Genomic DNA, 12358 nt, shown 5'->3' with positions numbered 1-12358 from the left:
CATTTTTCGTGTAAATCGAATTAATCAGCCCGACTCTGTGGAGCAAAGAGACGAAATGACATTTAATCCCGGAGATATTCAACCTTTGATAAAAGCAATCAAAAATAATCAAGCACACTTGAGTTCTATCTACTGAAAATAACTCGTATTATAGACAGTCAGCGAGATAAAAGGAGGGATTCTGACAGTAAATACTTCGTCACTAGAAGCTGATAATTGGAGCGGCTGTGTCAGAGCGACCGGCTGACCCGTGTTTTAATGAAAGGATCCATTATCTGACACGTCGGCAGAGTGACAGTGTGTGCAGGAAGTGATGAAAACACTCATTGTGACTCACCACTGGGCGTGGAAGATGCCGTAGAAGGTGGTGCCCCTCCAGTCCTGCCCCGGCAGTGTGAAGACGGCCCGCAGGTTGTTGAAGGAGACGTGGCGCTCCGGCAGGGAGCACTCCAGCCGCGCCTTCAGGAAGGTCGTCCACTTCTTCTGCAGGGTCCTGGTGCCACCGAGGTCACCCTGAAGCACAGCGAAGAGCAGAGTGTTGTCAGCATCGGGGTGAAAAATCAGAGGACCAAGTATGGAGCCATGAGGGATGCCACGAGTGGGGAAATAGACTGCTTTATTCAGCAAAACAAGCCGTACGATACACAGTAGAGTGCATTCACGTGGCTGGAACCTGAGATTAACAGGAGAAAGTTGTAGGGAAATGAAGCTGGTGTCAAATGACAAGCACTCATTGTTGTATCTTGGCAGCTATACACTTTAAATGTTAGGCTTAAGACTTTTCTGTTTAGTAAAGCTTAGAGTTCCGGCTGGTTCAAGCCAAATGGACCATTTTCTAGTGAAGCTGCTCGAGGTTTAGACCGCTGGGAGACCGAGAGCTTCTTTGGTAAATGGATTTCACTTATATTTCCTCTCCCGCTCACCATGTTTCACAATTACATGTCACTAAAATGACCTCTCTGTCCTCTCTGTCTGACATTGAAACAGGAAGTTGGTGGTCTGAGCCTGATGCTCCGATCCGTCTGCAGCGTTGCTCTCTGTCTCTGTCCTCTCCTTTTCTCTCCTTCTATCCCTGAACTCCAACCTGAACAGCAGAAAGTCTTCCCCTCTGAGCCTGGTTCTGCAGCTTTCCTCCTGTTTGAAAGGAGGTTTTTTTTTGTTTCTACTGTCAGTTAATGTGGAATTGTTTGGGTTTTTCCCTCTGAAAAAGAACCTTTGTGTCATATTTGTCATTGTAGAAATACAATAAAATTGAATTGAATTGAAGAGAGGGATCCTGGATTCCCATGTTTACTCCAATTAAAAGTTGCAGTTTTTACAAAACAAAACCAAACAAGAGGGGCGAGTTTAATGTGAAATGCAGGTGTCTGTCTCTAAAAGAAATGACTCACTTAAATGCGGCAGTAAACCATCACACAGCACTTTTAGATAAAGAGGCGCAGGACAGAGAAAGTCCTTCCTGCTTGCTGCGATGGGACTGTAGAGTGAAATGCTCGTATTTCACTCTACAGCTCAGCGGGCTGCTGTTTGAGTCAGATAGTATTTAATATTCTTTTAATGCATTTACAAAATGGCTCTCTTAGTACATTCGAGCACTGTTTAGGTATTCTTCTAGAAGGTATTTGGTGTATATTTCTGTGCGTCACTGTTTTCATTGACATCGAATGACATGGCAGAGCCAAGAATTTCTGTATTGTTGCAGCAGATTGTGAATGATGACACTCCAGATGGATTTTTCTCTTCTTGCTTGGCATATTTTCAAAGTGTTTGATAAGTTTTGTGCAGGTAGAAAAACAAACAAAACAAAAGACAATTATTCCACATGGATTGTTTAGCAGGGAGCTTCGTTGGTGAACTTACTGGAATATAATAAATGTTCCCCCAAGGTTTTGACTGTATCTTTCGTTTTCAATGTCAAACAAGAGAATGAGCACTAAATGAACTTGACGAAGATGGAAAGTTACTTTGTTTTCTACTTTCTGCTGCAAACGTCACCTTGCTTTATGAAGAGCCAGTGTACAAAATTCTGACTGGTGCAAGCACATTTTGGTGCAGAAAATAACATGATAAGTCATCTTCACAGGAACAAAGTCTCCATTTTTCTGGTGACCGACTCTTAGACATCAGTGTGTATAACATGACATTGTACAGACGAACAGGTAACTCACTTCAATGGACTGAAAATCTAATTCCAGTGATGGATAGCGGGTCAGTTTACTGCCTCCGGTCTGTCTTTATGTTCTCTGATGGCACAGAGAGCTCTTTAGGGTAGAACCCATATTGACTGGTATTTCTAGGTTATTGCTGTGGGCTGCAAAGTTAGCACAGAGAATGAATAAGGGCAAACAGGTAGTTGCCAATAAGACGACAATGAGGCGTCCTGAGCAGCATTGTGGGATGAGTGTCTTTTTAATGGACCTAATGGACTGGCAGTCTGCAGGACACACACACACACACACACACACACACACACACACACACACACACACACACACACACACACACACACACACACACACACACACACACACACACACACACACACACACTACATGTAGACATGTCACTGAAGGCTTTTGGATAATTTATGAACGAGGGATGACTTCTGTTTAAATCCAGGATCCTGGTGTTTCACAGCTGTTGCTGTGTAAGCTGAGAGTGCCACGCTTACCTTTTCCCTCTCTTATCCCGCCGCTGCTCATCTTGCATTAGATTAGCCTCATGGTCACCCTGTCCCTAGCAGCTATTCCGCTATAGATTCATAACAATAATCCTTTTCCACGTTGCCTGGATGAGTGTAGTGTTGTCATCTTAACAGGTTTTTTAAAAACATCCAGTCGCTGAGATCTAATGTCTTCCACTGAATTTTGAAGATAATCACATCAAATTATGAAACGAACACGGATTATGTATTGACAAATAGTCCTGCGCATTATTCCGCGTGTTCAAAAGAGGCAAGATGGATTTCTTTTCTCATTCCTATTATCCTTAGTGATTGCAAAAGTTGTAAAAAAAAAAAAAAAGAAAAAAAAAAAAGTAGAAAAGAAAAAAAGAAGGAATTAAAAAATGCAAATGCTCACATTACTGCAATGGGACATAGGCATTTAGCTTCTGCTGCAGCAGCAATATCAGCAGAATGTGCTGAATTATTCATCTGGGTAGTACACATCATGTGAGAGCATCTGTTTCTAATTTCATTCAAAGAGCTTTATTGTTCATCACGGTTGCAGACATTAAAGGGCACTTCCCATAAACCAGTGCATATATTGTGCGTCTAATTACACACATCTCCACAGACTATTAACGGCGTGTCTCCAGTGTCGCTGGTTTGCTCAGTCTAAAGGTTGCTGAGATTATATGGTTGCATAAGTAAGTGTGGCACGACACTAAAATCTTCTTGCGTTAAATGAAAGGTCACCAAAATGGTGCGGAATTCCCCCCCCAAAAAAAGAGCGAGACTCTATTTGCAACACGGAGAAGTTGTGATGTGTGGCCGTAACACCCGCGACGTATCAAACTCAATCAGCCGACCTAATGAGGCCATTAATTAAGCAAATGAACGCATTAATTACCAAACTGATAGATGCCATTGTGAGTGTCTTCATTAAAAGCACCGTTAGTAAACTGAGGATGGGCAAAAGTTTGCTTGTTCTTCTTGTTTGTGGATCAGAATGAGCAGCGCTCGACTCACGGTGAGACGATCCCCGGTTCGAGTCCGGGACAGCAGGACTTCTGTACAGAGTTTGCATTTTTTTGTGTTTACTTTGATTTCCGACTCTAAGATTGCCTGCAGGTGGGATTACCCTTCATCCGTAGCCGACCCCCAGAACATACGTGGATAAAGTGGTACGGAAGAAGCGGGGATTGTTTTAGTTTTCTCCTTCTTTCACAGAAAAACTTTGTTTTAATCATCACAAAACTGCATTTTTTTCTGACAGATAAACAGAGCGAAGCAGCTTAATTTAAATTAGTTTGAGATTGGAGTTTAGTGCTGACAAAGAGCCAACAATAAGTCCTTTAACTAATCCGAGCACTGCTGATCTTTTGAGTCCTTTGAAGAAATAAAGCTACCTATTTAAGTAAACAGCCGTGGTTCCCATGTTAGGGGATCTACAAAGTTGTGGGCGCTCTGCATTTTGGCAGCTTTATTTTCTTTTCTTTCTTTTTTTTTTCATCCCTGACAAGAAAATCCAGTTAAAACGAGACACAAGTGTTGTTGGGTTTGGCCTAAAAATACGGTGGCATCAAGGCTACTCCCAGAGTTCTTCATCAACTTTAAATTCATAAATATTTTCCCTTCATGTGTCGCTGCGAACAGCCCCGGCAGCTGCTTCCTTGTACGGGCATCTCCTGCTGAAGCCTGCTGAAGCCTGGAACAGTGAGCAAGTGCTGTCTCACATTATTAAGTGCTCGGAAACATCTGCCAAAACAGCTGGACAAAATAGGAAAACAGGTGATTTCCAGCCGAGTGTGCAGGAAACGTTGATTTTTATGTCGAAATTGTCCCTCCGCACTCATCGTCGATTAGTTTGAAATTTGGGCTTTTCTCATTAATGTGTGTCCACAGATGCCGGCCGTTTCATAATGAAATCTGGGATTGGTTCGGATTGTCATCTGCGATCGGCTGCTCTGTTGTGTCTCGCAGTGTTTTCCAAACCTTTCTCTTCGGGGCCTCCTATTTTTAGCATCGTAAACCTCGGCGACCCCACCACACCTCGTACCTTTACAAGAAAACTGTGAGTGAACCTCCTAACTAACTCATGATATGTGAAACAGGAAGAGCTCTCTGGTTTTACACACCGTCTCCGGGCGTGTGGTGGACTGGTGCCACGTCAGTTTCAAACTTGCCTTCACTCATTTTTAATCGCGATTCAGCTCTAGTTTAATTTAGTCAATTGCTTCTATGACGCCAAATTCTGTGGAACTCTCTTGGTACACTTTTTTCTTTTTGACAAAATGAACTTTATCCACCACCTGACGCCATTTTCCCTCCCACTGCTTTGCAAGCTGATTGTTGTGTATAAAAAAAGATACTCTTCTAAAGTAAACCCTTAAACTTAGTAGTTTTGTGACAGAAATGAATGTAATGGTAAATGGATTTGACTTATATAAGCACTTTTCAACTGCTGGAGCAGTCCCAAAGCACTTTACATCACTAATCACACACACACATTCACACACCAATGTTACTATTGCAGCAACACATCGTCAGAAAACCTATGAAATGCTAAAACTGTTCTACCCCTTAAAATCTAGAAGGCTTTACGACACCCCACGAATCCTTGGCAACCCCCCCCCCCCCCAATGATGTGCAGGTTTGGTTTGTTTTGCCTCAGAGTGAGACATCCCAAATCGTTCCTGTGCAGAGAAACCTCATGTTCTCCCTGTGCACGCCTGAGGTTTGTTTTTCTCTTCACAGATTCCGTTTGGTGCCTATAAATTGTTCTGACAGTAAGTGAGTGTTGCTGTGTGCGTGTCTGTGCAGGGTGCCGTGCGTCTCCTCCCGCCCACTGATGGACGTCTTCCTGGTCGTTACCTTGCAGACCCGGGCCACCCGGGCCACCATCAGCTCCGTGTCGCAGTCCAGCTCCAGCGCTCGCTCGCTGAAGAAGAAGTAGATCTTGTCGTCGTCTCCGTCTTTGCTGCCGCCGCTCTCCCTCACCAGGGCCGAACCCACAAAGTCTGGCTCTGTGCGCACACACACACACACACACACACACACACACACACACACACACACACACACACACACACACACACACACACACACACACACACACACACACACACACACAGTAAAGACTCTGCACAAATCGAGAGTTGCGGGTGGCAGGACTGGGACATGACGCACACACTGATGCAGACGTGCAGGCTTGACACCTCCATCTCATTCCCTGCCGGCCCTTCTCACCTCTTTGTCTATTTTCTGTCATCACTCTCCGTCGCCTCGTGTCTTCTCCAGTCATTTCTCGCTCTCTGTCTCTCCTGTGCTCCCTATTAGTGGCCCATTTTGTGTTCCTCATGTTGCTGCTGCCGTCTTTCTCAGATTCCTTCAGTGTCCAGTCCTCATTAGTTTCTGAATGATATGTTTTTAAACACATTTTTCTGACTGTCGGCAGCTTTAAATTCAACTGGTTTTATGCATAACTATTTTTTTTATTTTATATTACAAGGATTCGGTGGTTCCCCAGATGGACTGTCCTTTCCAGTATATAAGCCTCCGGAGCAGCACTTTAAGCCAGCGTGAGACACAACAAATCTCCACTAAAACCCAGGCCAATTAAATGCTTTTAGGGCCGGTCAGAAGCTGCTTAAATTAAGGCGACACGAGCTTCATCGCAGGTCTAGCTTTTAAATAAGTGCGACGTACCAGCATGAATAATAAACAGACCTATCAGTCCAGCGTCTACCTCATCTGTATGTCCCTCCCTCTTCCTTCCTCCGTCTCCATTCCCCTCACCGCTCGTATTATCTTTTCATCACCAATCTTAATGTCTGTTCTCTCGTCACCCATTTCTCCCGCTGTGACTTCATCCTCTTTTCTACCCTTCATTTCTCCGCAAGTGCCTCACTCATCTCCCTACCTCGCCGGTCTCGGAAGAAAAAAAGCAGAAAAAAAAGAAAAGAAAAGGAGGAGAGATAACGATCTTCTGCTGTAGCCAAGGCCCGAGCTTCATTTCCTACCAATCATTTCTGTTTCTCTTGTTCTGTGGCATGTTTCTGGCTCCAGTTCTTTTAATGAAATTCCGTTAAAAAGAAGCCCGTGTTATCAACCTCTGCTGAGTATTTTTAATTTGAATACATATTTAATTTGTCGGTATCACAGCATCTAGGGGGGGAAAAAGCTCTTAAAACTGAATTGATGCAGTTCAAGCGCAACTTTAAAAGAGCTGCTATTTCTCTCCAAATGTTCACGTCGTCTCTCTGCAGGCTCTCCGCAACTCCCAGCCTTCTGCAAACCAGCAATACGGGTTTTGTTCAAAATCCTGTAAAACCATGTCGGAGAGATTCTTGTATTTTTGTAATATTCCTGGAAGAAAAAAAAGCAGCTAAATTTGAGGTGGCTTGCTCCAGGTTTGATTGACATTTCCATTAGTATTTCACACTGTAAATAGGTCAAACCCCGCTGCCAGCTCCAGCTGTTATCCAAGCCAGTGCCACAACTGAGGGCGACATCTCAGATTGAACACAACTTAATGCAAACTTGTAGGTTTGGACAGTTTGGACACCTTAATGGGCGACTTCAGAAAGAGGAAAGGAGACATTTGACTTAAAGACGTACTTCAACTGTATTTTTTGGGTGCAAATCAAAGAGAATACGTCAAAGAGTTTCTGCCTGGAGTTTGCATGTTGTCCCTATGAGTGTGTGTGTGTGTGTGTGTGTGTGTGTGTGCGGGTTTTCTTCAATTTTCAAAAACATAAACATACTTGAATGTGAGTGCGTGTTTCTGTGTTTATCTCGTACCCTTTTGGATTAACCTGATGCGCTCATGGATGAATCAAAGTAAAAGTATTTTTCCTTTCACAGGCTGTAACAACCAGAAATGTAATAATGGCCCATAATGTAGTAAACATGTTCATACTGAATGTAATAAAGCCCTTGACTAAATAATTCTCCAATAATGTAATAAAATAGTAAAAGAAATAGACATTTTTCCCAACCATAATTGAGTACACAGCATGTATCCTCAATGGATTGATATGACGACTATCTCATCAGCTCCATCTATTTGTGAAAAGCAAACTGCACAAAACCTGAGAAAAAAACTTACATTTCCAGGAAATGCAGTCCTATTTACGTATTATTACAATATTGGCTGCAGTTATTAAATTTTCAAAGAATTTCTTTTTAATGCTACTTCAGTCATATATAGTAGGATATTATTGTCAAAATATTCTTACAACAATGGATCAAATATCTTATTACACTATTGGTAAGTTAATACATGACTGGCTCCATTACAATGAAAAAGGCCCAAATTGTTATTGGTCGCTGCGCCCCTGTTCAGCTTTCATCTATAACAGAATCCTAAAGCATATGAATGATGAGGTTGATTATAAACTATGGGCCTCGACCTCACGACCTTCTGAGGCTCCGCCCCTGAACGCATCTCTCAGGTCGCTCTCTGATTTGATCCATGACGTTATGGGCCATCGTGACACTGGTTACAATTGGTCATTATATTGGCTACCAACTAGTTAAATAGTGGACTAGTAGTTCAACCACAATTACAAACTACACGGAAAGAATGACTTTATCAAGCCTGGAAGCTTGAACAGAAAAAAATCCCTGCATTTTCTGATATCATTTGCTCTTTTCACATGATTCCCTTCCCTCCCATCGTTGTCCCTCTCCTCCGGTTGGCAGGCGACCCGCTGCTTTTCTTCCCAGTGGTTCCCACGTCCTCCCCTTCACTCACCATTGAGCCAGGCGGGCAAGTACTCGCTCTTCATGCTGTAGTGCTGCTGGCCCAGGTTCCTCAGAATCACTGGCTCCGTACCCAGGAAGTTGTTGAGCGTCGCCGAGTACAGCTCTTTATCTGCGGCAACAAAAGGCAACCTTCAGTTGATTTCAGCTCTTCTTTTAAGAGGCGCGATCGCACGGCGCCTCGCTGGGAGGGGGTCAGCGGCTCGGAGGGGAGACACTAAAGACGGATGGAGAACGAGCGGCTGCAGGCTCGCTCCGGGCTCGCCACGATGAAGTGAAATTAAGACTGCAACCAAACGGCGACAAAGCAAATCCTGCAGAAGCAGTATGGAGAGATTTGATGGAAATCTTTTACGGGTCTAAAATCTTCAGTTGAGTCCAGCCGACTGACACAGCAATGGCTGACTCAGCGTTTTCTGCCAATGAATGTCTTTTTCTCTTGGTTTTCAACAAAGAAGTCATCTTTTATTCTGTATTAACAAAAATACCTTTTTGATGACAAAACTATTCAGAAACCTGCATTTTTATTGTGTTATTCTTCCAGTCATGTACTCCAGTGGTTATATTTGAACACCACCTTTCTGGTATAAAGAAAATCCTACGAGAAAAGAGCTGTAGCGGAGCGTCATGCCATGTTTTCTTTTCTTTTGATAGAGACGAATAATTACAAGGTAGAAAAGATGAATTACAAAGTTTTGTGCAGGAGAGAAGGAAAAAAAATGCACAAAAGGCCTCGAAAAACATCCTCGCCCTTCACCACAGCAGGTCAATAAAACATGCAAAATCTTAAAAACAATAACAAAAATACATCCATGAGCTAAAAATATACTGCGGACATAGAATTCTAATTAGATTTTTAAAGTTTTCAAAGAAGAAGACGTTTGAAGGTGAATTTGAATGAATCTGATAAAAAAATGATAAATGTGATGCATATTTTGCTTGCCTTGTTGAATATGACTGACTGTATGGATCCAAAATTTCAGAATCTAGAAGAAAACAGTTTGATACTGTCATTTCATTCATCATTAAATAACTGCAAGATGAGTTTTTAAATGTTTCTGTGAAGTTTGGCTCTCAAAAACGACAATAAATATCAGTATACTGGATCGGCAATGTGGCTCATTCAACTTATTGGTGATCAGTTAAGAATGAGAATATTCTAGGAATAATGCATCACTGATCATTTTAAATTCATTCTCAAAAAAACAAACAAACAAACAAGCAATACCAAGATTCGACGCTCACAGCCACTGAAAATGCAACGTTTTGAAAACGATCCCAAAGTGGAAATTTTCAAAAACGCTCAGACTGCATCTGAGTCTGCAGCGTCAAACCCTGGCTGATAAATCCACTTTAAAAAAAACCACCAAGCAGCTTCCTGCTGCAGTCTTGAACGTGTCCATGCTGAGAGTCTGTACTCACCCACTATGAGGCCGGTGTGCCCCTTGGCGGGGTCATAGGGACACTTCCCCTTTCCGTCCTCAAGGGCTGCAGTGTTGAGGGTGAAATAATCTGCATTCTAAAAACACACACACACACACACACACACACACACACACACACACACACACACACACACACACACACACACACACACACACACACACACACACACACAATGTGAGGAACACAGGTGGTTGACGGTCAGTACAGATTCTACCACACATGGAAAAGTTGCGAGCTCTGGCTGTCCGTTACAAGGGTCATATCTTCACCTCTTGCCTTGTTGTCCCTCCACATCAGCGTCTCACACACACACACACACACACACACACACACACACACACACACACACACACACACACACACACACACACACACACACACACACACACACACACACACACACACACACACACCAGCGTTCACACATTCAGCCAACCCAGTGCGAGACCCTTGTTTCCCGGTGCATTTATTTTTATTTTGTCGCACAGCGGTCTCCGCCTGGGGCCAGATGGCAGATATCTCAAGTTGACACCTGTCACCACAAGTTTGCCGTTAGTCCCCGGCTGTCGAAGAAAACACACAAACTCACCACGTAAGTGCATTTGGGCTGGAAGGCGAAGGTGCCGCATGTGTAGAGGTGCGTGTGGTTGTAGCTCTGCAGGAATCGGATGTAGTTGAAGCACTCGGTCTGCAGGAAGCAGAGGAGGAATTATTGGATTTGTCCTTGTTTTGGAGGGACAACGGTGCCGCTGTGTCCTCTGCCGAGGTGAAGCCTGAGGACATTCCGGATGCTCTGAGATTTAGCTTCACGTGAATGCTTCAATGTGACTTCTTTTCAATCCTCAGTCGCTGGGGATCCCTCCATAACCTTGAAGCGCCACTGTGTTTTCTCAAACGTGAGATATTGGCCTACTTCTGTTCTGATGTAGATATGACTCAGCATAAACGGCTGGTGATGTAGCGACACATTAGATGAATATATATCTTCACGCCGAACAAGAAAGTGACAGGTCGCTCCATTCCAACGCAATGCAGATAATTAACAGAATAATGCTTTATGGAAAGTACCCTTTAATGTCTGCGCTGTGACGAAAACGAAAAGCTCTTTGAATGGGAATAGAGGCAGATGCAAACTCCAGGAATTAATAATTCAGTGCATCCAGCTGATGCTGCCGCGGCGGCGGCAAAACAATATCGCTGTCTCAAGGCTGTAATACGAGTAATGTGCAGTTTGAAAATACAGTTTTACAACTTCTGCATCACTGACGACACTCAGAGAGGGACGTGTCACAGCGACTGGCCTGGTTTCAGGTCCACCATCACAGCCTCACATAAAAGACCAGTGATTAAACTTAATTTAACAACGGACATTGTAAACAGCATATGCCGATTCTTTTTGTGTCGTAAGACGAATCCTGTTACCATATGTCCGCAGTTGCAGAAACAGTTGTTACAAAGCTTTAATTATTTAAATGGCGGTACAGTGGCGAGCACGCTTATAACACAGCGAGAAAACTCACGGTTTGAGTGAAAACTGTGGATTGATTTTGATCCTCTGTTTAAACGACGCCCCTTTCAAGTGAAAGCAGACGACTTTTGTTGTGTGTAAACGAAAATGGTGTTCAGATTCACTGAAAACGCCGTTTCCGTGTAAATGGACCTCGTTTTCAAACTGTTCACAAACCAAAACGGAAAAACGATGTGTTTTCACTGGTGTAAACGGAGCTTCAGCCGCTGTACGACATTGCAATGGATGAGAATTACAACAAAGACACACAAAGGAGTAACTCCTATTGCTTATATAGTCAATGCAGGTTGTGTAGTTTTCGTCAGAGGCCACAAAACAACACTGGGAGTCGAGATCAGTGAAAACAAACAGATACTTTGAGAGTGAATTTGTAAAAACATGCACACTAAAAGAAGCAAATTAAAATCTTTTTACATTTTCCTCTATATTTCACATCAGTTTGCACTGTTAAGGAATGGCATCATGTTAAAACTGCATTAATGAACTATTTTTTTTACATAAAGAATCTAATTATATTCCAGCTGCTGCAGCTGCGTTCATGTGAACGATTCCTCCTTTGCTAAGAAATAAAAACACATAGAAAGTTTCTGTTGAGAGAAGTTTTAGCTGCATTTCCTAAAGCTCTGCGTGCGTCCATGAAATATTAAACGAGGCTTCTTTGCAAATGTGCAGGACGCAGGCTGAGCGGTGAGAAGCTGAGAGTAAAGCGGGAAGCCGCCGTGGCCAAACTCGTTACTCGTGTTTACAAATGTACCCCAACTGATGGCGGGAGCTGGAGGACGCTAAATTACAAAGAGGTACTTCTCTGTTAAATACCGTCATAAAATACTTGGAAAAAAAAACCGGAGCGTCCTCATGACATCTGTTGCATTTATTTTGTACGATTGCGTCTCTCTGACTGTGGCACATCGTTTGTGGATCATTACAAGAAGCAAATTTGTGTATTTAGGAAACAG

The 12358-nt window shown here is 43.1% G+C and overlaps 1 protein-coding gene across 2 annotated transcripts in view; it reads right to left on the bottom strand.

The window, feature by feature from the left end:
* Positions 1-12358, bottom strand: part of sema4c (sema domain, immunoglobulin domain (Ig), transmembrane domain (TM) and short cytoplasmic domain, (semaphorin) 4C) — a 111268-nt gene that overhangs the window by 13676 nt on the left and 85234 nt on the right. For both annotated transcript variants that reach the window (XM_080467406.1, XM_080467407.1), the window contains 5 exons: positions 10464-10562; positions 9851-9947; positions 8421-8540; positions 5537-5688; positions 338-513 (listed from right to left, as the gene is read on the bottom strand). In XM_080467406.1, the coding sequence (XP_080323532.1) occupies positions 338-513; positions 5537-5688; positions 8421-8540; positions 9851-9947; positions 10464-10562 (644 nt within the window). The remainder of the gene's footprint in view (positions 1-337; positions 514-5536; positions 5689-8420; positions 8541-9850; positions 9948-10463; positions 10563-12358) is intronic.

Source organism: Lipophrys pholis (assembly GCF_963383615.2).
Source record: "Lipophrys pholis genome assembly, chromosome: 7".
Taxonomy (NCBI): domain Eukaryota; kingdom Metazoa; phylum Chordata; class Actinopteri; order Blenniiformes; family Blenniidae; genus Lipophrys; species Lipophrys pholis.
This window is presented reverse-complemented; position numbering and strand designations above follow the sequence as displayed.